Here is a 27,513-nt window from a genome sequence, read left to right as displayed (position 1 = left end):
GAGGGGATGTCAGAAGAGAACGATGGTTCCGACAAGGAACAGCGGCCAACCAGGCTTGCAGCCTTCAGGAAACTCGGCAACAGCTCCAGACCAAAGCGAAATTCACTGCTTCCTGCACCTTCGCGGTGTACTCGCTCTCCAGTCCCAGTGCACCCGATCTCTCCAGGGGAGGCAATCCAATTGCTACCTCTCTTGTTGCTACAGCCTTTCCTGTCTGTTTCAGCGGCGAATCTCCTCTATAATCACACTCAGTTTCCGGGTTTCAGACAGATGTCATGCATACAGCATGTTACTCGCCGGAGTTAAAGCTACTTATTGTCAAAGTCGACTTTAACTCTCCGTGCTTTGCTACACGCGGTACATCTCCACTGAGTTTGGGCAATTAACCTTTGGCTCTGCATTTTTAATAAAATTTAATTTCATTTAATACCTTTACAAAGAAATGCAACCTGAATTTCTCCAACATGAGAAATACTAGTCTAACTTTCAAAACTATCTATTATGCGCCAACAAGTTCTAAAATGTTTGCGTTAATTTTATCGGCCTTTTACGCCAATTAACAGTTTCTAAGCATGCTTTACACCTGGACGTGTAGAAAATAAAGCATGCTTTACGCTTTAATTTCTACACACCCAAATTTACAACCCAAAAATCAGATTTTTCCAATGAACAATCACTTTAAGGTTGTTCACTGTTGCTCCCGATTCCAGCATCTGCAGTCTCTTATGTCTCCACGTGTTAGGTTGCCTTCGTGTTTGAAGAGGAAACAGCGTGTTACAATTACATTTCAGTTTTTAAGAATACCTTTCCTCGGAACTGCGTTTGTGGCAACTTCAAGGTAATTTGATGATATGCAACTTCTCTACTGGTTGGCGTACAAAAGAAGTGGTTTTGGTTGTGGAGGTCGATCATCTTAGCCCCAAGACCTTGCTGTAGGAGTTCCTCAGTGTAGTCCTTGGCCCACCTGCCTCGTAAAGGGCCTACCCTCCATCATGATATCGGAAAAGGCAGTATTCATTGCTTTATTCATTTCCATCCACAGTTCCTCAGATAATGAAGCAGTCTGTGCCTGCCTCTGCCAAAAACCTTCAGGCACTGGCTGGGAAGTGGAGACACACAAGAGACTGCAGATGTTTGAATCTGGAGCTACAAACAAACTGTTAGAGGAACTCAGCGACTGGAGCAGCATCTGTGGAGAGAACCTACATCAGGAGTGAGAATGGAGAACCTGGCTCCATCTGTCTGTTTCCACCTATCCCGCCCACCCATCATCCTTCACCCCTCCTCAGTCCACCAATCACCTACTGATGCCACCCCCACCCCCATCCCCATCCCCATCCCCTCTTTATAACTGGCTATCCTTCCTCTCCATTCTCAGTCCTGATGCAGGATCTTGACCAAAAATGTCAACAATTCCTTCCCCCCACAGATTCTCTTTGATCCAATGAGTTCCTCCAACATTTTGGTTTTCGCATTAGCTGATAATTGGCAATGAACATTTCCATGTGGAAGAGCCAGTTAATGATCATGACTAACAAGAGTTAGTCAAAACAATGACCTTCATTGTATTACCACTGACAAGGCCTCCAATATCAACATCCTGAAAGGACACTAGTGGTCAGTCATTTATCTGATCTGGCCATATAAATACTGTAGCTACAGGAACAGCTCAGAAAACTGGGAATCTTGTGAGGAGTGACTCATCTCTTCACACACCAAGAGCTCTCTGCCATCTATAAGGAACAACTTAGATTGGAAAATGCCTTAGTGAACTTTGGTGAGTCTAGTTCCACCAACAGCAAGAAGTTCAATACTATTCAGAACAAAGCTGGCACACCATCCACCACCCTGAATGTTTATTTTCTTCACTTCCAGCACCTCTTGGATGTGGTATTTGCCATGTACAAAATGCACTGCAGATACTGGCCTGGATTACGCCGACTTCACCTCCCAAACCTACAACATCTACCGCCACAGGCAATGGTAGCATGCACAGAGAGCACTGCCATCTGCAGGTGCCCCTTCAACTCACACACCATCCTTACTTGGAAATGTATCATTGTTCCCTCAACTTCACAGGGTCTAAAACTGTAACTCTCAACCCAACAGCACTGTGGAAGCGGCTTCACCACAAGGACTGCAGTGGTTCAAGAAGTGGCTCACCACCATCCTGCTATGGCCAAACAGGGAAGGGGAATAAATACTGACCTTAACAACAGTGCCCACATCCTATAAGTGACAAAATATATCAGGCAAAAAACTTTCACCAGCTAATGCATTCTCTAAATCTCCTAAGATATACCTTCCTAATAGCTCCATATCTAACTTAACAGATGTTAATTGGCTTTGAGTTCAATATAACATCAACATTGGCAGCTTTTAGCTCGGAATCCCCCTTGACACCAGTTTTGCCAGGACTCCCAAGCACCTTATTAAGTTGAACACTAACATTGAAGGCAACTATTTTCACCACATTTCCTTAACTTCCTGATCCTCAAATCCTGTGGGAAAACCTTCCTCTACCTACAAAAATTTTAAAGATCTCCATTTGGTGTCCCTCATCTTCTGCTTCACTGCAAAGAGAAGGTCTTAAAACCATATAATCTTCCTTTTTAACTCAGTCCCCAGTTCCGAAATCAGCTTCCCTCCTCATAATCCAACATCCCTTCTGTAATACAGAAACAAAGCTGAATACAGTTCCCGCTTCCATCTCTTACCCAAGATCCACAAACAGGGACTGTCCTGGTAGCCCCACTGTTTCTACTTGCTCCTGACCCACCAAACTTAACTCCTCATACCTTGACTCTTTCCTGTCTCCCCTTGTTCAGATCCTTTCCACCTACATCCGGGACACCTCACATGCCCTCCACCATTTTGAAAATTTCCGATTTTCTGACCCCCAATACCTCATCTTCACTGTGGATGTCCAGTCTTTATACACCTTCATCCCCCATCAGGAAGGTGTTAAAGCCCTCTGATTCTTTCAACAACATAGATCCAACTAGTTCCTCTCCACCAACACTTTCATCCACCTGGTTGAACTTGTTCTTACACTGTAGTGTCTTGTGTCTCCTGAATACACACCGTTGTCTCACCAGAGATGCAGCATGTAGTGTTGCTGCTTCAGTGCTCCAGCAACCCAGGTTCATTTCTGGCCTCCAGTGCAGTTTTCACACTCTTCCTGCTCCCAAGGGTTTCCCCTAGATACTCATTTCCTCCCACATCCCAAAGGTGTGTTGGTTGATAGGTTAGTTGACCATTGTAACTTATCCCTCATGCAGATGTGCATGTGAGAGAGGAAAGTGTACAGGGAAGTGATAGGAGGGATAGGATTGATGCAGTAGATCTATGAGCTGACATAGATCTGATGGGCTGAAAGACCTCTTACTATCTGGTAAGAAAATATGAACACTTTCAACATCATTTCCTTTGACCTGGAAGCCACACCCTCAACTATAGAAGCAAATATATTCTGTTTACTTTCCTGCCTACACAAGATCTCCACATTGACAACTTGAAGACTTAACCACAAAAAAAGATTTCCGTTAAGTCACATATGAAGCGAGCACACATGTCATCATTCTGTGTTGTCACATGTTCAACCATTGTCCTATCCAAGTGGCCCTGGTCTGTTTAACTTTGACTAACATCATTGGGCAATAGGAACAAACTGAAGTACTCCGCAAATTTATAATAGGTACTGTACAGTGCTTTGGGATTAGTACCAAGGATTAACTCTTATCCAGAAACTCTGTTATTAAAGTTCAAAGTAAAGGGAACATGATTCCTATTTCTGGAGTTCACATTTCTCAAATTAAGTTGTGCCCCATTATTAGTTTGAGATTGCCTTTACATTATGAGTGTAGTGTTGATGTAAACAAAACCATTTCGTATCACTATGGATGAAAAATAAATGTAACTTTTAGAAACAAAGGACAACATTCTGTTTCCTAGTCACATTAAAAAAAGTAAAAAGATTGCAATATGAACTTCTATGAGAACCTGCTGGCAACTGGTTCTCATTCTGTACCTCAGTCAATGATCTATTCTTAAATACACAATTGCAGACAATCCACAGGTTGTCTGATTCACTGTTTGAGGATGTTTCAGCAACTAGTGTGGACATAACCTTTGCCTCCCATGCGAAGTCCTTCCATTGTAGTCCTGTGAGCCACTGCCTCATGAGCACAAGTCCATGTGACTGGTTGTTGTGCACCCTTATATCAGATTTATGCACAACAGACGTATGTCAATTATTTCTTCATTTTAGGTGGTCCCTTCTACCCTGACTTATACTTAAAAACATTGAGGACTATAAGGGTTGAGTCATCAGTTGGCAGGTTGGGCTTGGAGCATCAAAGGTACCTACAAACTGAACCCACAAGAGGAAAATCAAGTAGGTTTGTACTTCTGATCAAATCACAAAGACCCAGCAGAGTCCCCATTTTAGTTGAAACTGGTGGGAGACAGGAAGTGGGGTGGAGAAGTTTGGGGGTTGTGGTCATGGACGCAGTCACATCAAGTTCAGCTCAGTGGGTTGTACACTAAGTCAGGAAGTTATGGATTTAAGTCTTACTCTGCAGGAGCTTCTCTATGAGAGGACCAGGCTGATGTTCCATTGCAGTACTGAGTACTGTTACATGTGCCATTAGTTGAACATGATGTTATCCAACATCCTGTCTGGTTTCTTGGGTGGATGGAAAAGATACCAGGCAATTATTCTGAAGAAAAGCAAGAGACATCCCTTGCTAATATTTAACCAACAAAACTAAAATACAGTATCTGCTTAGTATCATCCTGTGATTGGCTGTTGCATTTCTAAGTTCAAAAGTTGGTTGCAAAACTACATTTGGGAGATCATGAAAGGGACATTAAAAGTGCAAATATTTGCTTTCATCGTCAATGATTTGGGCAAAATGCCCAACTCCAATTCTGACTTCATTCAATATCCAGATCCATGCATTTCCAGCAGGGTCAATGGATTTTGATCAGGAATGCAAGCACCCTGATTTTCCCTTGCCTGAATCAAAGTGCAAAGGTCATCAGAAACTCCCTGTGATTTGTCAACTACAACCCATAAATCAGAACTGGTTGGACCATCAGGAACCTAAAGTCCCCCAATTTTTTGAGAATGAGTTGGGGTAGGCATGCCCACATTAAATAAAAATATTTTACCTCCTTGAGCAATGTGATTTGTCACAATGAACATGCGTATGTTATAATCACAATGGTTTCCAGTAACTTATTTAGCAGTTGATAAGCACGAATATCGCAGATGTTTGAGAGGTGTGTCAACACTGTTAAGGGAACCAGCTGAAGAAAAAGATTCAATGTTCTTCAATACTTTTGTAATGTTTCCAGTGCTAGGAAGGTTTTGAATTATGATATTGCAAGTGTAAAGATTGTGAGCCTTGTGTAAATTTGCCTTTTAATTCCAATTTGACCTTGGCACAAACTCTCAGGTAAAGAAATACTCTAAAGCATCACACTCGATATATTCTGATCTTCAAGGAAGAAGTTCCCTTTTTGCTTCAACAACAATGACCACCTTTTTCCACTCTTGTTATTTCTATTTCAATATAATGGCTTTATATATTTTGTGTATTTGTTTTCTGGGATGTGGGGCATTGCTGGAGTTAATTGTCTTTGAGAAGCTGCTAATGCCTTTAAAAAAACCTTAACTTTTATTTATTTATACAGCACAGTAATAGACCGTCCAGCCCAACGAGACCGCGCCGCCTAATTACACCCATATTAACCTACTAACCCATATGTCTTTGGAATGTGAGAGGAAACCAGAGCACCTAGAGGAAACCCACACAGTCATGGGGAGAATGTACAAACTCCTTACAGACAGAGGCGAGAATTGAACCCCAATCGCTGGCGCTGTAATAGTGTTATGCTGCTACACTATGCTACGCTACCTTCTTGAACCACTGCAGCCCTTCTGGTGAAGGTGCTCCCTCAGTGCTGTTAAAGGGGGAGGGGAGGGTTCAGGATTTAGACCCTGTAATGTATTTCTTTAAGGACAGTGCTTGACTTGCATGGGAACATGCAGGTGATGGTATCCCATGGACCTGTTGTCTTGTCCTTCTTGGTGGGAGGGATTGCAGGTTTCAGAGGTGCTGTCAGAGTAGCCTGAGTGAATAACTCCAATGCATTTTTAGACAGGACAGACTGCAACCACAGCACCAGTGATGGAGAGAATGAATGATAAAGATGGTTTCAAGCTTCTTGAGAGTTGTTGGAACTGCACTCGTCTCTGCAAGTGCAGCACATTTCATCACCTTTGTGCTTTGTAGACAGTGGAAAGACTTTAGGGTGTCTTATTCCCTTGCCCTATATATCCAGCCTTTGACCTGCCCTTATAGCCACAGCATTTATGTGGGTGGTTTGATTGAACTTCTGGTCATGGTATGCCCCAGGATGGTAATGGCATTGAATATCAAGGGTGGGTGGCTAGCTCCATTTCGTTGGAGATGGTCATTGCCTGGCACATCTGTGGCACAAATGTCATTTGCCATTTATCAGCCCATGGCCAACAATTGTCTACATTTTACTGCAAGCAGTCAAGGACTACTTATTGATTCTTTAATGAATAATATTTAAGGTCCAATGTAAATTGTGGGATGAATTTCAAAAAATAAGCAGCAGACAAAATTACAGAAAAATATTATTTACTTTTAATTGCAACAATCTGCACAAATCAGTTTTCAGGGTTGTGAGGGAACACTTTGCTTAAGTGTTTTTTATTGTACTTCTTTAAAACAGTTAAATTGTACAATTAATTGTGAATGTTGAGCGTTCCAGATTTTTTTTCCCAATATGCACTACAGTTCACTGGGCCCTTCCAGGAGCCTGATTGATTTGATTCACAGTGTGTACAGCAGAAACAGGCAAGATTGGGCTCTTGGATGCAAATGGACAGACAGCAAACCCTGCGAGCGGCCAAGAGGAAGGACTAAGATGGAGGCCAGAGACACCAGGAATCAGAACGGGAGTAGGTCAGACATTCCAGCCCCTTGTGACAAAGGGCTGATATTGCAGGGCCTGCAACTTCCACAAAACTGCAATTTATGTAGGGCCAAACAATGCTTGTGTTTTTTTTATTGAATTCATGAAGTTTAGCACTCAGTGACATAGCACTGAAAACACTATTCATTGTTGGCATATATTTCATGATACTCAATGCTTTTCTCAACAAGTTAATTTATGACAAACTACAATGCAGAAAATGCTGGAAACACTCAGTAGCTCAGGCAGCATCTATAAAGATAGGAACGGAATTAACGTTTCAGGTCAAAGATCCTTCATCAGATCCATTCATTCCAATTTTCTCTCTCCACAGACACTGCCTGATCTGCTGGGCATTATTCTTTCTGTTTCATTTCTCTACAACAGCTCTGAGCTTCATAGCTTTTACACATCCTTTTGTTTGTCTTCTTTCTCTTTAACTGCCCTTAGTAATCTTCTATAAACTAGACAGCACTGTAAACAATGTATCACCATAGCAAGCCAAGCCTCACCCTAACAGAGATATCCCCTTTGTCCTATCCCTCCTCCCCCATTCTCCCTCAAACTTAACTGACCTGTTTTCTTACTTATCAAGTTTTGATGAAGGGTCCTTGACCTGAAATATTAACTCTATTTTCTCTTTCCACAAATGCTACCTGACTTGCAGTGTTTCAAATATTTACTCCTTTTATTTCAGATTTTCAGCATCTGCGGTATATTTATTTTCCAGGTATTAGTTTATATGATATTATACAATGTACTGAACAATATTTGATCTATTCAGGAGGATAGAATGTGAATTAGTTTATAGGATGGAGACCCAAAAGTTAAATCACAATCAAATTTCTGAGGACAGCTAACATCATTAATAAATGTAATCTATATAATTGGTCTTTAGTGAATATCACTTTTTAAAAAAGCAACAAATGATCTGCTAGAGGAACTCAGCAGGTTGAGCAGCATCTGTCAGAGGAAAGGAATTGTCGGACATTTCCCTGCATCATGACCCAAAATGTTGACAATTTCTTCCCCTCCACAGATGCTGCTCAACCCGTCGAGTTCCTCCAGCAGATTGTTTCTTGCTTCAGATTCCAGCATATGCAGTCTCTTGTGTCCTCACTTTTAAAAGGATCAGTTTACAAATCATCATTAGTTTTGATAATGCCTTAAATAGTTTGTGTGCATAAAAATTAGTGCTCCTATCTCTCCTCTTGTTCCTCATTATACTCAGTCTCTGTCTAGTCATTCCGTTCTCTGGTCATGACTAGGAAAATTGGTCATGAACCTTACAGGACTCCTGCGCCTATCCAAGTTAATGATGGAGACAAGGGATCCTCTTGGCATATATCTGCTTTTCACTGCTTCCTTGCAGGAAGTCTGTGATCTGTTGATGCAACCGATTGGAAAAGACTGGCTATCTTGACAAGATGTGAGCATACCAAAGCATGCCTTTGACCTAATGGTTCTCGTCATTAACTCAATATTTAGTATTTAAAATTTGTGAAAACAGTGTAAGTATAAAAACTGAATTATTTATTTAACAGTAAGAGGCACTCTTTATTTAAACACTCAAGGCACATCTGAGGTATATTCTTTAATTACTATTTCTGGTTTACTATTAAAATGTCAATCTTTTTGTGTGCTTCATATCATACATAGAATTCAGGGTGGCTCTGTGGATAGTACCATTGCCTGCAAGTCAGAAGTTTGTAGGTTCAAATCCCAACCCAAAACTTGAGTACAAAAATCTAGGCTGACAGCAACAGAGCGCTGCATTGTAGAAGGTGCAGTCTTTTAGATGATAATTAAATTAAGTTCCTATCTGCCTGGATAGAGAATGATGTAAAAGATCCCTGGCATTGTTGAAAGGATGAAAGGTGTGTGTGTGTGTGTGTGTGTGTGTGTGTGTGTGTGTGTGTGTGTGTGTGTGTGTGTGTGTGTGTGTGTGTGTGTGTGTGTGTGTGTGTGTGTGTGTGTGTGTGTGTGTGTGTGTGTGTGGTGGAGGGGGGTGGGGGAGTGAAGGGGTTGTCCCTCACAGATCAAAGATAAGTTTGTTTTTGGTTTTTGGTGCTAAACATGTGCACAATTATCACCTGCCAGCTACTCACAGCTCTGCGCAACATCACTTATTAAACTCGGTAAAGGTAGCAGAACAGGTCAGTAAAGTGGTTAAAAAGGCACATGAGATGCTTTCTTTTATTAGCTGAGGCATGGAATGCAAGAGAGGTTGGGCTAGAACTGTATATAACATTAGCTAGGCCACAGCTTAAGTACTACCTACAGTTCTGGTCACTACATTACAGGAGGGATGTGATTGCACTGGAGAGGGTGCAGAGGAGATTTATGTAAGTATTGCCAGGACTGGAGAATTCAGGCTATGAAGGAAAATTGGATAAAGTAGGGCTGTCTTCTTTGGAATAATGGAGACTGAGGGGAGATTCAATTGAGGCATAAAAAATTATGAGGGACCTGCATGGGAAGGACTAATTTCTCTTGGTGAAAACAAATAATGGGGGGGGGGGGGGTTGATTTAAAGTAATTGGTGACAGGATTGGAGGGGGGATAAGGGAACATGTTTTCTTCCAGAGGGTGGTTGGGGGTCTGGAACTCTCTGCCTGAAAGGGTGTGGAGGCAGAAACACTCACCAAATTAAAGAAGTGCCTGGTTGTACACTTTTAAGAGCTATGACCTGCAGGATTCTTAATCTAGTGCTGGAAAGTGGGATTAGGTTAAATAGCTCTCTTGTGACAGGCAGAGACATAATGGGCCAAATGAACTCCTTCTGTGTCCTAAATTTTCAAAGATTCTATGAAGCCACTGGAAGAGACTACAACTGACAATTGTTCCTCTTCCTGAGTTGAACATTGGTAACCACTGATAAATCGCTCCCTTGTTATCTGGTCTTTATCACATTGCGATCTGTTGGAGCTTGCTGTGCACAATGCAGCTACTACACTTCCATTACGACAATAACTGCACTTCAAGAGTACCTCACTGGACAGAAAGCAATTTGAGATGTCCTGAGGTCATGAAAGGAACTATAGAAATGCCAGATTTATTTTGTTGGTAAGCCAACGTAAAGCTGAGCTCTCCATCTCATTCTAACAATAACAGTTAAAAATGGAAACTATTGTAAAGCAGAGAATATAACTGTAAAGTATGTAGTTGATAATTTATTCAGTTACTTGCTTCAGGTGTTTATTTATAAGATCTCTTTTCTTCTTAGAAAATGGTGCAGTCTAAAAAGGCAGTTCAATTAAAAGCTGATAATTAGCAACAACTTGCACCAGAACCTTGGCTGTAAGCTCCTTATTTTTCCAAAATTGTTTTAAAAGAATCAACCTTCATAGGTAAAATAATTCTGCAGTGCAAAAATATAACTTGCAATATGCAACAATGATTTGTTTAATATTAGATTCTTTCTGAATCTTGTAACATTTTCAGGTATGTGGATATTAATTTTACTTTTTGGCCTTCAGTTTATTTAAATTTGATTTTTCAGAAAACAGTAATCTAATCATAGATCATAGGAAGCCATTCAGCCCATAATGTGAGGATGTAGAGAGAATAAAATAGGATTTATATAAACTGGTGCTTGATGGTCAGCAGGGGACTCGATGGGCCAAAGGGCCTGTTTCTGTACTGCATGACTGTATGACCATGTTGGCAGAAATATAGCTATGACACGTATATGATACATACAGTATATATCACATATACGTGATATTTTACAATAAGGTGGACTCTTTCCTCACAATTTACCTCATTATGGCCTTGAACCTTATTGTCTGCCTGCACTGTACTTTCTCTGTCACTGTAACACTTTATTCTGCATTCTGTTATTGTTTTCCCTTGTACTACCTCAATGTACTGTTGAAATGAAATGATCTGTATGGATGGCATGCAAAACAAAGTTTTTCACTGTACCTCAGTACATGTGACAATAATAAACCAATTTACCTAATCCCACTTCCCATATCTTGGTCTGTAGTCTTGGAAGTTGCAACACTCCAAGTGCTCATCCAAATACTTTGAAACTATGATGAATGTTTCTGCCTCTACCATCCTTTAAGCAGTGAGCTCCAGACAATAACCATTCTAGGGGCAGGCACAATAGAGGGGCAGGCACGGTAGTGTAGCGGTTAGCGTAACGCTTTACAGCGCCAGTGACCCAGGTTCAATTCGGCCACTGTCTGTAAGGAGTTTGTATATTCTCCCCGTGTCTGCATGGGTTTCCTCTGGGTGCTCTGGTTCCTCCCACATTCCAAAGACGTACAGGTTAGGAAGTTGTGGGCATGCTATGTTGGCACGGAAGCATGGCGACATTGCAGGCTGCCCCAGATCACTCTAAGCAAAAAGATGTATTTCACTGTGTGTTTCGATCTACATGTGACTAATAAAGATATCTTATCTTAACAATGGAAGAGTCAAAAGACTCACTTGCCCTCTGATTTTCTTCCCTTGCTCTTAAAAACGATCTCATTTCACCTCATTCTCTTACTGATAATTGAAGCAAGAGCAGCCATTCAAGGTAAAACTGAAGGCATTTTGAGTTTTAAGAGTGAGAGTGAAAGGAGAGAGTTTTGTTCTGGATTAGTCAAAGGCAGTATGGATTTGCGAAGGGAGAATCATGCTTGACAAATGCACAGGAATTTTTTGAGCATGTAACTACTAGAGTAGATGGGGAGGAACCAGTGGATTTGGTGTATTTGGACTTTCAGAAGGCTTTTGATAAGGTCCCATATGAGAGATTTGAGTGAAAAATTAAAACAGATAGGTTTAGAGTAATGTAGTGACATGGCTAGAGAAGGAGTAGACAAGAAACAAAGAATAGGAATAAATAAGTCCTTTCCAAAATGATAGGTGTTCACTAGTGGAATGCCGTAGGGTTCAGCCTTGAACCTCCGTTATTCACACAATGTATTGAGGGAATTAAGAGTTGTATCTCACAGATGTCAACAAGCTGGGTAGGAACCTGAGCGGTGAGGAGTATGCAGGGAAGCTTCAGTGTGATTTGGACAGATTAAGTTAGCAAATGCATGCCAGATGCATCTAACATGGATAAATGTGAGGTTATCTACTCTGGTGGCAGAAATGGGAAGGCAGTAGCTGAGGAAAGGGGGAGGTACAATGAGACCTGAATGCAATTAAATCAACCACACAGATGCAACAGGTGGTTAAGAAGGCAAATTATAGGTTGGCCTTCATAGCAATAGGATTTATGTACAGGAGCAGGGATGTTCTACTACATTTTATAGGGCTTTGGTGAGACAGCACCTTGAGTATTGTGTGGTCTATTATGTGAGAAACTTTATTCTTGTTATGGGGGGAGTGCAGCAAGAGTCCAGCAAACTGATTTCTGGGATGACAGGCACCGATTGGGACGACTGTGTTTATATTCACTGGAGTTTAGAAGAATGAGAGGGGACCTCATTGAAACTTATAAAATCCTGATGGAACTGGGCAGATAAGATACAGGAAAGACTTTCCTAATGGTGGGATTAGCCAGAACAAGAGATAGGTAATTTAGGACTGAAATGAGTAACTTCTTCATCAAAAGATTGTTGAACCTGTAGAAATCTCTCCCATAGTAAACAGTTGAGGAGAAATCATTAAATATATTGAAGAAGGAGTTCGATATAGTTCCAGACCCACAATTGTAATGTCTAAAAGGCATTTAGATAGGTATATGGATAGGAAAGATTAGAGGGATGTGGGCCAAATGCAGGCAAATGGGACTAGCTCAGGTAGGCAACTTGGTCAACATGGACGAATTGGGCTAAGGTGCCTGTTTATGTGCTGTATAACTCTATGACATATTCTCTCTCTCTCTCTCTCTCTCTCTCTCTCTCTCTCTCTCTCTCTCTCTCTCTCTTTCTCTCTCTCTCTCTCATTTAGCAAAGATCCAGGGATATGGAGACAAAGTAGAAACAGGGCACTGAATTAGGATGATCAGCATTGATGGTATGAAAGGTGGAAGAGGCTCAAAGGGCCAAATGGCCAACTCCTGCTCCACCACTGCAGAGTAGATATAGCAAAACAGTTTCCATGGGAAGGAGGGTCAGTGACTAGGTGACTGATTTTTAATATAATTTCCAAAAATTCCAGAGTAGTTGGTGGTAAGGGAAAAATGGAGAGAAGTTCCTGAGGCAGTTAGTTGTTAGGATATGGGATGCATTTCCTGAAAGGATTTAATAGCTGATTTCTGAAAAGGAATTGTTTATATACGTCAAAAGGAGAAATGCTCAGAGCAAGGGCTGCAGGACTAATTGGATCACACTTTCAAAGAGAGCTGGCACAGTGACAAACAACTGAATGGCCTTCATCTGTACTGTATGATTTCATAATTCTCTTAGGAAAACCACAGTGACATCGTTTCAGGTATCACTGGGCAATAAGTGGAGCAGTTTGAGTCAGGAAGTGTTGCTTAAACCTGCATTCACATTCATGACTGTAGACTTCTGGGTTGTGACGTGGCCAGTTGGAAAGCCATAGATAGAAATAGCATTAAATCTCTGCTCTGCTACAATCTTATGCAAGCTTTTTGGCTGATGCAAAAATGGAACCTGCAGTGGCATTGATATTTCTGGCAGGTCACAGGGGAATGGTTAAACTCAAGGATTATGCTGGCTCCCCAGCTACAGTCTTCTTGATGACTGAGCCATGTGCCTTTGTTGTCAGAGAGACTGGCATGTATCTTCCATTCAGCTGTGTCAGAGAGTTGCACCTAAGCCAGCGAGTTATTGGTTCAAGTTCCAAACCACAGTCAAGCAGAAAGAAAGCCTCACCCAACCCTTTCAGTGCAGTGGTGGGAGAGTCCTACACTGTCAGATGGACCACCTTTCAGAAGAGGCTCTGTCAGCCAAATCTCAAGAGACTATTTTGAGTATAAGAATGGGAGCTCCTAACCAATAGTTATCCCTTATTCCTGTTTGTGGTAATTCAGTGTAAACAAACCAGTGACCACATCACAACAGCACCCGCTGTTTAAGAACTACTTCAACTGAAGCATTAACTCTGCTTCTCTTTCCACAGATGCTGCCTGACCTGCTGAATGTTCCCAGCATTTTCTGTTTTTATTCAAGAAATACTTCATTGTTGCAACGCAAGGTTCTAAAAGGTGCTATGGAAATGCAAGTCATTCATTTAGTTACACAACAAATCATTTACAATTTTGACGAAAATGGTCAAAATAGATGGAACGCAACAGGGATCTCCTCTTAAAAACCACTTCTGAGGGGGTCCATCTGGATGTTGTGTGCAGCAAAGGACTTTTGAGGAGTTGTGATTATTGTGCTTAACTAGCGTGTTATTTTAAGGTGCATGTCAGCTAGAGATCCTTATCAAACAGTAGTAAAAATTGATTTTAAAATTGAATCTTATTTTCTGCTGATCTGAGAAAAAGTACTGCAAAGGAGACTCCCTCCTGAAGTGACGTCAAGGAAAACAACATCCATAGCGCGAATTAAGCCCTCCGCTATTACTGCTTGGATGTAGTGACGTGTCAGAATTGTACATCCCTTGTCATTTCAACCAGGCAACGCTGTGGAAGCGGGGAGATCACATCAGGTTCACAGAGATGGACTGGCTTGTCTGTCACCAGCTGAGAACTCCCTCCTTTTCGAGTCTATTTTCTTTAAACTTTTTTTTGACAATAGATTATTCCAGGAACCCGCAAGCTCGGAGTTAGCTGCAGATTTCAATGGTGTTAGGGACTTTGCAATGATCCGCTTTGCTCGGGAGACCACTAGCGGTTATGGTCGAGATGTGCTGTTTTCACAACCACGCGGTTCGCATCCCACCCCTTCTGTTTACTGAATCTCAAAGTGATGACTGTTACTTGTACAGGCGATTCCTTATTCAACCCCATCCCCCGCCCCCCCCCCCCCCCCCCCCACAACACACACACAGAACAACAAACTTGCTCTCCCTTCCATATTCCCCTTGCCTATTCCTGCTTTTTCAATCTACAACATTTCTTATTTTTGTTACATGGAATTAAACCAAAAGATTACTCAAAATATGAGCGGTGGGGGGGGGGGGGGGGGGGAAGAGGGTCTAATTGGATGCAAACTAAAACCAAACGAATAGCCTTCCATCTCATTGTATAAAAAAGTACGTAACGGGACTAAGTTTTTATTTGCTAAATGTTCAGGATTAAACAAGAACGAGTCAGGATTGAAAGTTCCGGGGGTCTTAATATAGCGCGGGTCTTTGTAGGTCTACATATGGTCTGTGATGAGATTCCAGTTGGTTTATATCCTGTTGACATGCCATTAATCATAAGAGACGCGTGCAACGTCTTAAATAAATGCCAAGTGGTGTGAATTAGAATGTGTACTTTGGCACGGACCGACGCTGCCCAGACCATTGAATTAGACCATTCAGATGGGTTTCTTTCCCCCTCCTCTTCCCCGGCCACTCCTGCCAGAAAGAGAAAGAAAAAAATATTTCCCTCGTCTACTCAGAATGTTAGTGTTGCTTGCAATTAGTGGCAGAATAATAGGTGAGCATGATTAATACGAACACAAGATAATATTCAATATTATAATACAAACAAACCCACTCGCATACAGACCCACGTCAACACACATCGGTTTACTAACAGTGAATGGAGGTAAGAGCAACCTTCCTGTGTGTAGACAGGACATCTCGGCAAATAACGATACTTAACACACGTCTGCACCGTGCCACTGGGAAAAACCTGGGAAACACCTCACGGACCCTCTAAAATCAGAGCAACTTCACCTCCAACCGTCCAATTTCCAATGAAAATTTGCACCCCTTTGTAATTGCCCCGTCCTTAATACCTTGCAGTTATTATTAACAATCCAATTTATCAACCCCCAAGAATTCTGTCACGGTATAGAACCCTTCTGACAGTTTAACCAAAAATCGACATCTCAATCCAGCAAGTTCAGTAAAAGAAACGATTAATTACCTTCCTCTGCAGATTTCATGCTGCCTCGGAGATAAGAAGCCAGGATAATAAAGTGACTTTCCCCTCTCTCCTTGTCTGGCCCTGGGAATCCTGAAGCTAAACACCGCTCTGTGAGAGATGGACAAAGTACCCAGTCAGTTGCATTCTGGTGCAACCGCTTCCTTGCAGAGTGCTGCTTGCTGTCACTGTTGGAGTTCCCACAGAGCTGTAATGCTAAGTGTGGGTGTAGGGCTGGTGCTATCCCTGCCGCTGCCTTGATGGGCAGGAGTTTCCTCGGGCTCCAGTGATGTGCAGTGTGTGTGTGTGTGTGTGTGTGTGTGTGTGTGTGTGTGTGTGATGGAGAGCCGCCAGCGCCCGATCCCCGTGTCTCTTTCTCTCTCTCTCTCTCTCTCTCACACATACACACACACTCCCTCCCTCTGCAAAAACAATCAAAGCAGCAAAACACCCACCTTCGGCAGAGGCGCGCGCACTTGCCTCTGCGCGTGCACTCCGCCCTTCCCCTCTCTCCCGGGCGCGCACACAGGCGCGCCACCCCCCAAACCAACACACAACTTTTGTGCGCGCGCGCGCAGGCAGCCGACCACCCCCCCACGCACGTGCATTATGAGCCAACCGAGCGCGCGCACCACCTCGCTCCCCCGTGCGCGCGCGCGCCACCCGAGCTTGCCTGCCGCACGTGCACGGCTCTTTTTTCTAATTTGCGCGCTCGCCGTCCTGACGGCGCGGGCACCGCTCCCGGCGGCGCGCGCACGAGCCGAATCCCTCCCCGTCGCGCCTTCCCGCAAGTCGGTGCACGCGCGTTCCGGGGAAAGCCTCGGATAGCGGGTCGACCCCGCTTTCACGGTGACTCCTTCCCTCCCTCCCCTCACTCACCCACTGATACCGCACCCACTGCTGCCACCGCCCCCAGTCCCGGGCATGCACTCGTTAGTTAACGCCCGCCAGCGCCTGTATGTGTGCTGGGTGCTGTCTCAAACTGAAAATAACAACAGCCACCTTTACCTGTTACCTGACTTAACATCCAATCAGTAAAGGACAACTCTACTACCAGTGACGCTTGAACCATGTTGATTATGTGGGTTCCTTGTACAGACAGCTGTGTAAATCAAACATCTTACTGAAATGCAATATTTTCTATTGGTTATTTGGATATTGATACAATTTATTAAATATTTTCATATTATTCTACAAATACATAATAAATCAAATGACGTAAAAATACATTTGCAAATCTTTTGGTGACTATACTCTCATGCTGTTATAAATAGGTCTTGTAAACAGAGCATTTTTGTTTTTCAAAAGCAAAATATGTTGGAAATCAGGAAAGAAAGTTGGAAGCCCTCAACAAGTTAGGCAGCATTTGTGGAGAGGGAAGCAGAGTTCAGGTTGGGAAAAGTTAGAGATGAAACAAGTTTTGAGGAGAGAGAGGAGACAACAGAAGGAAAGGTCTATGGTAGGACAAAGCACAGGACAGATTAAATAAGCATTCCCTTTCAATTTCCCCATTAAGCCCTTTTGCTCCATCTTAAACAATGTTGTAGTGGTTAGTGTAGCACTATTACAGCACCAGCGACCCGGGTTCAATTCTGCCTGCTGTCTGTAAGGAGTTTGTACATTCTCCCTGTGACTGCGTGGGTTTCCTCCGGGTGCTCCGGTTTCCTCCCACATTCCAAAGACATACCGGTTAGGAAGTTGTGGGCACACTATGTAGGCGCCAGTAGGCGATACTTGCGGGCTGCCCCCAGGACACTCTATGCAAAAGATGCATTTCACTGTGTGTTTCGATATACATGTGACTTATAAAGATATCTTATCTTATCTTTTGTCTCAAATTATTCTGAGTTCTAGTCAATAGCCATCAACCTGCAATGCTAGCTTTATCTTGTCATATTTGGAAAACATAATACCCACATCCTCCTCCCTGCCTCTCCCATTTCGAAAGCCAACAGCACTTCTCAACCTTCACCTCCAACCTCCACAATCTTGAAGAGCCACCATGGATAGGAAAGGTTTCGGGGAATATGGGGCAAAAGGGACTAGCTTAGATGGACATCTTGGTCAGCATGGACGAGTTGGGCCAAAGGGCCTGTTTCTGTGCTGTATGACTCTACGACCAAACAGTGGGCTATTATTCTTCCTTCACATGACTTTAGAAGCAGATGCTGTCATTGCCATGTTAACATCAAGTTTTCTAACATCCTCTGGTTGACAAATAACAAAGTGAAATTGTGAATAGTGTTGAGAACATAAAAAAAGGTCTGAAAGGATGTGAGCAAGATGAATGAAAGGGAAATAATATGGTGGATCATGCACAATGTGGGTGAATGTGAGGTTATCTACTTCAGTCAGAAACATTGGTTAGATCATAGAACATAGAACAGTATGGGCCCTTCGGCCCATGGTGTTGTGCTGACCTATATAAACCTACTCCACAATAAATCTAACCCTTCCCTCCTACACAGCCCATAACACTCTATTTTTCCTACATCCATGCGCCTATCTAATAGTCTTTTAAATGTTCCTGTTGTATCAGCCTCTACCACCACTCTAGAAGTGTGTTCCAGGCATCCATCATTCTTTGTGTAAAAACTCTGCCTCTGACATCTCCTTTAAACTTTCCTTCACTCACTTTAAATGGATGTCCTCTGGTATTGGCCATTGGGAAAAAGGTGCTGGCTGTCCACTCTATCTGTGCCTCTCATAATCTTATACACCTCTATCAAGTCGCCTTTCATCCTCCGTAGCTCCAAAGAGAAAAGCCCTAGCTCGCTCAACCTTTCCTCAGAAGACATTTTCTCCAATCCAGGCAGCATCCTGGTAAATCTCCTCTGCACCCTCTCTAAACCTTCCACATCCTCCCTATAATGAGGCGATCAGAACTGAACACTCTAAGTGTGGTCCAACCAAGAGGTTGGAAAAGGCTGATGTTCAAAGGGACCTAGGTACCCTTGCACACATGTCACTGAGAGCTGACATGCAGCTTCAATAGACAATGTGAGGACCAACTATATGTTGTCCTTTATTGCAAGGGGATTTGAATAAAAGAGTAAAGAATTTTTACTGCCATTACATAGGGCTTTCATGAGGCCACACTTGGAGTATTGTGCACAATTTTGGTCTCCTTTTCAAATGGATGGTCATTGATAATTGTTTTATTATTGTCACATGTACCGAGATACAGTGAAAAGCTTTTGTTTGTGTGCCACCCAGACAGATCATGTCATACATAAGTATATCGAGGTAGTACAAAAGGAAAACAAAACAGAATGGAGAATATAGTGTTCCAGTTGTGGAGAAAGTGCAGTGCAGATGGACAAGTAAAGTGCAAGGGCTATGAGAGGGATTGTAGCAAAGGCTCACTAAACTGGTTTGTGTGAAGTCAGATCTGTCATCTGAGGAAAGTTTGGATAGGCTAGATCTCAATTCTCCGGAGTTTATTAGGATAAGATTTGACTTCATTGATGATTTGACAGGGTAGATATGCAAACATTTCCTCTGGTTAGGAACCAGAAGCCACAGTCTCAAAATAAAACGTTAGCCATTTCGGACTGAAATGAAGAGACATTTCTTCATTCAGAGAGTAGTGAGTCTTTGGGATTCTCCAGCTTGGTGGCTCAGTCATTCATTGCACTAAAACCAGCAGCAGATATTAGAGGAATCAAATAAAGTGGGAGTAGAGGAGGAAGATAGATATGATCACATTGAAGGGCCAAATGACCTACTTTGCTTATATTTCTTAACTAATCCAATGACCTACAAGATGCAAATGCAAGTTCAGGGAGTTACCCTGAAACTTGCATCCTCCCTGAACTTGCATCTGAAGAAAGATATTATTATGTGCCCCATGATCTGATCCTGGTTTCCACAGTGTGGTCAGCAGGGTTGGGAAGTATCATTTGAGCATCAGGTGGCCACATTAGCCATAACCAGTCCTCATCCTGTTTAGAGTGGTCCACATGCTCCACGGCAGGTACCCCTCCAACTTGCACATCAGCTCTCTACTGACTTGGAAGTATATTATTGTTCCTGCATTGTCACTGGAGCTCCCCACCCTGCAGCATTGTGGCAACAGCTTCACCAGAGAGGATTCATCATTTCAAGGTGGAGACTCATCTTCTCAAGGAGAATTGAGGATAGCCAATAGATGTCAGCTCCTCCCACCTTCTGTCAGTGAATAAAAGATATACACTGTATTTTCTTACTAAACTATCTCAAGAGGTTTTGAATAATCTAAAAAGCTTTGGATAGTCCTGATGCAGGATTTCAACCTGAAACGTAGAAAACTTCTTTCATTCCTGATACAGGGATTCAGCTGAAATGTCGACAATTCCTTTCCTCCCACAGGTGCTGCTCAACCCATTGAGTTCCTCCAGCAGATTGTTACTTTTTTAAAAATGTTATTAAATTTTATTTACAGCATGGTAACAGGCCCTTCCGGCCCAACGAGTCCGTGCCGCCCATTTTAAACCCATATTAACCCACCCGTACGTCTTTGGAATGTGGGAGGAAACCGGAGCACCCGAAGGAAACCCAGCATCTTCAATCTCTTATGTCTCCTTTGAACAAACTAGATCTGTTTATTCTGTGAAATACTGTCTTCAAATAAATTTAATTCTGGAGGAGATTACAAATAAATACTTGGGGTAAAATCAAGGAACAATTTCAAGAAAGACTAAGGGAGCACTTGATCAAAATTGAACCCTTATCAACCGTCGTTAAAACTGATTATCTGGTCGTTATCGATTGCAGTTCGTGAGAGCTTGATGTGTTCAGATTGTCTGGCACATTTCTTATAGTGCAACGGTAATTGGTCTTCAGAGTGTTTCAATTAGCTGTGAAACAATTGGGACATTGTGAGGTAGGGAGAGGTGTCATAGAAAGGCAAGGACTTTCTTCAGTCATTGTTGAAACAAAAGGAGTGAAATAATTGCTGATCCACAGCAGTGGACTTACAGCTGCAGGCCAACTGAAGTGTGACAAGGTACAATGGCCACAGCAGTGAAGAAATATTGCACAGGCCTACACATAGGTTTAACTTCACATTTTCTCTTGAGAACTGATGGGAGAAAGCATGTGATTTTGTGACTCAGTGATTCCCAAATTTTCAGTCAGTCTATAAGTGGGTGTTGCCATTTACAAAGCCAGAACAAACACTGAAAAGGAAGTCTGAGATTTAGAAAGCTAAGTTGGTGCTGAGATGCTGTTCAGTTGAAAAGGAAATTACAATAAAACTATTATTTGGAGGTGACCATTTTTAGTAACTAGTTCTAGATATAATAGGTGGTTGACCTTAAACTTCAGCAATGGATTGCTGCCTCTACATCTAATAGTTTGCTCACTAATACAATGATTAATGCAAAAGTTGTTTCATTGATGGATCTAGATGATGAGCTCCTTGTGGAATTAGACTACACTGTAAGTTTATGTTATTTTGCATCATCTTACAATGACCTCCAGCACTGACCTAATCCAGGACATGATTGCCTACCACCCAAACAATTAACATATTTAGGTTGTGAATGGATTTATCTTCCCTCACTTTTCTTCAAAGTACCATATTTTCTTCAAAATACCATGGGATCTTTTATCTGCCTCTGAGAGAGCAGATGTGAGAGACACCCAGAGAGCTGAAAATCTTTAACCCAGTGAACTGTAGACATTCATTCACTGAGTACAGTAAAAACTGAGATTATTTGGATTTTGGTCAGAGGAAAGAAGGGATATGGGGAATCAAGCCAAAAAAGGTGGAATTGAAATAGAAGATCAGACATGGTCTTCCTGAAATACAGATCAGGCTTAAAGAGTTGGATGGACAGCTCCTGTTTCTTACATTCCAGTGGTACAGTAGGGTACAATAAAAGGGTTTTTATGCTAAAATCCCAGAGTGAGATTTTACCAGATCTGAGAGTGTCACCTACAACAGGTGAGTTTAGGTGATTTAACACTGAAAGAGCCCCACTTGCGATGTCACCCAACTGAAAGCTGCCAGGTTTAAAGCAACTTAAAAAACAGATAAAATTGTCCTCACAAATGCATCCATAAAGAATAACCATTTGGAATGTACTGGAAAGCAGAACACATTCAAAGCTGGGGCTAGGGGCAGTCAGTACAATAACATCAGACCATTTAGACTTCACTCACAATTTCTAATATTCCTCCCCAGCAGGTACTGGCTGAAACAACATCGCGTGCCTTTAGTAATATGGAATGCATTCCCCAGCATCGTATGTTTTATGTAAATATAATGTAAAGATATTGAGAGGGAAGAGATTTTTTTGCTTGTTACTGCTAGAAATATGGTGGTAATAAGCATGCCTCGTGATAAATTTAGTATTCCCTCAGTTCCCTGCCAACAAATCCAATATTTGTTTTAGATCCTCTAATATTAAGCCAATACAGCATGAGTACCTGGAGTGATTGCAAAGCAGTAGTTCCATTGGACTCAGATGATGTCATAGGCCTTCATAATTTATAAACATCATTGGGAACCTGAGCCACGATTACAATCTAATATCACTCAAAGGTGTCAGAAATAACATGAACTGTAAAGTCCATAGAGGCTGCTAAACCCAATCTTTTTTTTTGTTACCATCAGCTGTAATGGAAGACACGTGCGTTTGATTCATGATGCTGATGACATAGCAACAGCAAAGGACTCAAACAATAATCCACAACGGAGAACATGGTCCAAAATACAGGCAATGAACAATGGTTGAGTGTATTGGAAGGGAACTTGAGGAGTTCAGAAAATACATAAACTACAAAAGTAGAGTTTAAGTGGATTACGGTCATTAAAAGCCCAGACAGTGTGCTCTGGCAAGAACAAATGGCTAAGCTATATTTTATGTTTAAATTTCTATTTTATTATACAAACAGTTTCATATGATTTACCATTCTGGACCTGTTCCAGAGCAAGTCTGGGTGTACCATAACTGCTACCATTGCACAAGTGAAATTTTGACATTGCTGCAAGAATAAGCTTTATGTTAGCAGACGGAGAAATCTTGAGGTCAGGCTATTAAGAAGAAAGTGTTTTATGGAGAAATTTTAACTTCTATTGCACTCCTGCATTTTGAGTGATTATTTAGCATATACTAGCCATTGTTTTCTGGTAATTAAGAACAGATTCTTTCTTGATAAATTGTAGTGAGATGTGATTCATTGTACAGCAACCTACCAAAGACACTTGCAGAAGCAACTTACATTTGTGCAGCAGCTTGAACATACAAAATGATCCTAAAAGGCACTTCGCAGAGGTGGAATCTGACAAAAAATTGCTATTGAGGTAGGGAATATACTTGAAGCTAACTATAAGCTTTGTAGAAGGGGTATCCTCTTCTATGACCTCTAGCATAAGACCATAAGATATAGGAGAAGAATTAGACCATTCGGCCCATTCAGTCTGCTCCGACATTCAATCATGGTTGATTCCTTTTTCCTTTCTCAACCCCATTTTCCCGCCTTCTCCCCGTAACCCTTAACCCCTTTATAATCTCTCTCAACCTCTCAATCTCTACCTTAAATACACCCAATGACTTGGCCTCCACACCCTTCGGTGGCAATGAATTCCACAGATTCACCACCCTCTGGCTGACGAAATTCCTCCTCATCCCAGTTCTAAAAGGATGTTCCTTTATTCTGAGATTATGCCCTCGGATCCTAGGGTCTCCTACGAATGAAAACGTCCTCTCCACCTCCACTCTTTCAGTATTCAGTAGGTTTCAATGAGATCCACCCCTCCCCCCCCCATCCTTTTGAACTCCATCGAGTACAGGCCCAGAGTCATCAAACATTCCTCATACGTTAAGCCTTTCATTCCCGAGATCTTCCTCAGACCATCTCCAGGGCCAGCACATCTTTCCTCAGAATCAGGGCCCAAAACAGCTCACAATATTCCACATCAGGTCTGACCGGTGCCTTATGAGGTCTCAGTAGTACATCCTTGCTTTTATATTCTAGTCCTCTCGAAATGAATGCTAACATTGTATTTGCCTTCCTTACTACCAACTCAACCTGCAGGTTAACCTTAAGGGAATCGTGAACTAGGACTCCCAAGTCCCTTTGCACTTCCGATTTCTGAATTCTCTCCCCATTGAGAAAATAGTTTATACTTATTCTTTCTAACAAAGTGTATAACTCCACACTTCCCTACACTGTATTTCATCTCCCACTTCTTTGCCCACTCTCCTAACCTGTCCATGTCCTTCTGCAGACTCCCTGCCTCTTCAACACTACCTGCCCCTCCACCTACCTTGGTATCACCTGCGGACTTGGCCACAATGCCATCCATTCCTTCATCCAGATCATTAATGTATAAAGTGAAAAGTTGTCGTCCCAACTCTAGCATTTAGAAGAACATGGTTAGCATGCGTATAGAAAGACTATGACTTCCGGCTGTACGTATCTCTAAGTTATACATCCCAGTTTGGACATACATTTGTCATTCCTTCCAAGTCCTGGAATGCCCTGTTTATTGACACAGTGAAAGTACCTTCAGTACCTGAAAGTTCAAGAGGGTGTCTCACAAAATCATCCTCAAGGGGAACTAGGAGAGGAGAATAAATGATAATCTTTCCAAGAATGAATGGGGAGAACGTTTGGCTTTAAGCAGCATCCTAAAGGAAGAGAAAGAGGTTGCCAATATTCAAAGCTACTTTACCAGGAACAATGTAGAACATTTACTTGTCCTTGGGATGTGCCTATTCATATGTGTTTTGTGCTGGTTAAAGGTAATCCCCATTATATGGTCAGCAGACAGGTACCATAAGGTTGACTTTTGGTGAACTGATGGCCTTTCATTACCCAAATCCATACAGTGTACAGGCAGACAAGTGGCTTCTTTGATCCCATCCATCCATTTTGCTTGCTCCTGTTCCATCCATTTGACCAAGCACTTCTTCTCGTTTGCATTGTTTGCTCCGCAGCACAAATCAAAAGCACGTTCATGGCTCCAAGGGAATTAGTGAGCTCTGTTAGGGGCATGACTGAAGAATTGCATCTCCTTGTTGTCCATGGCATCTTGAGTGATCCTCTTCTACCAGGACCAGGAAAACCAATGTTCTTACTATTCTCATTTTGTCTTTTCCTAAACTCTGGAATTTTCTCCTTAAAACATTCATTTTTGTCCTCCATGGTGCCTCTTAGAATTGACCCCTTTAATCAAATTTTTGATCATCTGCTCCCAATATTTCATATTTTATATTTCTTTCCAACATGGAAAGAGGCCATTTGGCCCATCAAATCTATGACAGCTCTCAGAGCAATCTCAGGGCATAGGGTTCAGTTGATTTAAATTTAAATTTTATTTACAGCGTAGGTAACAGGCCCTTCTGGCCCAACGAGTCCGCGCCGCCCATTTTAAACCCAAATTACCCTACCCGTACGTCTTTGCAATGTGGGAGGAAATCGGAGCACCCAGAGGAAACTCACGCAGACATGGGAGAACGTACAAACTCCTTGCAGACAGCGACAGGAATCAAACCCCGATCACTGGCGCTGTAATAGCGTCGCACTAACCGCTACGCTACCGTGAAAGATTTAATGCGAACTTGAGGGGCAACTATTTTACACAAAGGCTGGTCAGTATATGGAATGAGCTGCCAGAGGAAGTGTTTGAGGCAGATACAATAACAACTTTCAAAGACAGTTGGACAGGTACACGGATAGGAAAGGTTTAGTAGGATATGGGCCATACGCTGGCAAATGGGATGGCATGGACCACTTGGGCCAAAGGGTCTGTTTCCGTGCTGTATGACTCTATGATTCTATCAATTCTATTCCCCCAGTTATGTCTCTGCTACTTATTACCCCTTAGCACCCCTGATTTTTCACACAAACATTAGGGATAATTTACAGTGGTCAACTAACCTACCAATTCAGCACAATTTCTTTTGGATGTGAGAGGAAACTAGAGCACCTTGGGAAACCCACACAGTCACAGGGAGAATGTGCAAACTCTACACAGACAGCACCAGAGATCAGGATTGAACCCAGGTTGGTAGAGCTGAGAGGCAGCTGCACTGTGCATTTCAAAATCATTTTTTTGTCTGATAACACTCCTGTGAATGTTTTTTGCAACGTTAATGATGCTACTTAAATGGGGCTGTTGATAAATATTCTGCACTGCATGGCCTAATCCTTCTGCCCTTGTAAAACAGTATATTCTCTGAGTTACCTTGAGGAACACCACAGGAAATCCATTCCATATATTCAAACATGGTGAGCAGTCTCAAAATAATAATTGGACCGGCACTGAGAGTTTAATGTTACGTGGCCCTTTAAGTTTGGCTAACGTTATGTGGCAGCTGCACTGTACTCAGCCAGTATCCCGATAGAATTCCCAGCTAATTTTACTCTGCAATATTGCTTAGTTACTCATTGTGTGGTTCAAATAGACTCAATTGCTGCTCTGCTACTTACTGAGTGTCTTTCTCCAAGATGATTGCCCAGAAATCACTCCCTGCTGTCTGTTATTTTCCATGACTAACCCCCAATTATTGAGCGTCACTACAGTGCTATTGGTTTGTCCATGATATGAAACTACTGATATATTCATTCACTAAAAATGCCATCTATCTTTACAAATTTGTCTTAAATCAGTCAAATTATGAACCTCGAGTACACAGTCTTGAAGAGCTTTCATTTTTATAGCGCCTTTTAGCATATCTCAAAGGGCGTCACAACCGATTCATACTTCCGAAGTCTGGTCACCATTGTAATTCTATGAAATACAACTTCTCTGGGAAATGTTCCACAATCGGTTATGCCAGAAGTGATCTGAAAGAAAATATTAACTGGTGCCCTTGGAGAACTCTTCTGCTCTTTATTCTAAAGTGTAATCTTTTATATCTACCGAGGGGGACTTAAATTAACATGCATCTAAAAGATGGCATCTCTGACAACAAAGCACTCCCTCAGCAATTCACTGAGGTATTATTCTAGCCAAATTACTTATGTGTAACTCAAAACTACAAAGTTTGGATCTCAATGCCAAATCAAGCACTTGTACTGGTTAATATTAAAAAGACAATGATCAATTTTCTAACAGTACTTTATCTTCAAGTGACGAGGCAAGTCATTAAACAATGTGGAACTCAACAAACTCTCAAGGTGATTGCATTGCACTGAGCCAACACTTCATTTAAATTCTCAAAATAATGGCCTGGTTTTAGGTGTCTTTGGTGAAGTAATAGCATTGCAAACCATTACCAAAGAAGGCTAGCAGTCGCTGCGGCTCCTACATCATTCAGAATGAATCAGCCTGCTTGACATGCACAGCATCCACAAAACTAACCACTCATTCCCTCCACCATTGGCACACAGTAACTGCATCAACAAAATGCATTCACCAGGGCTGCTCTGACAGCACCTCCCAAATCTGTGACCTCTGGGAGGACAAGGACATCAGGAACATGGAAACATCTGCACTCAAGGCAAGCCACACACCTAGAATTGTGTCATCATTCTTTTATCTTGACTGGTTCAAAATTCTGGAACTCCCTACCTACCAGCACTGTGGGAGTACCTTTACCACACAAACTGCAAGGGTTCAAGAG

The 27,513-nt window shown here is 42.1% G+C and overlaps 1 protein-coding gene across 1 annotated transcript in view; it reads right to left on the bottom strand.

Moving 5' to 3' along the window:
* Positions 1-16,125, bottom strand: part of nfatc1 (nuclear factor of activated T cells 1) — a 233,103-nt gene extending 216,978 nt beyond the window's left edge. Inside the window, exon 1 of the mRNA XM_052023740.1 lies at positions 15,956-16,125. Within this exon, the coding sequence (XP_051879700.1) occupies positions 15,956-15,974 (19 nt within the window). The 5' untranslated portion in view covers positions 15,975-16,125. The remainder of the gene's footprint in view (positions 1-15,955) is intronic.
* Positions 16,126-27,513: the final 11,388 nt, after the last annotated feature.

The sequence above is a fragment of the Pristis pectinata genome, chromosome 9 (assembly GCF_009764475.1).
Source record: "Pristis pectinata isolate sPriPec2 chromosome 9, sPriPec2.1.pri, whole genome shotgun sequence".
Classification (NCBI taxonomy): Eukaryota; Metazoa; Chordata; class Chondrichthyes; order Rhinopristiformes; family Pristidae; genus Pristis; species Pristis pectinata.
The sequence above is the reverse complement of the archived record's forward strand: the minus strand, read 5'-3'. Positions and strand labels throughout refer to the sequence as shown.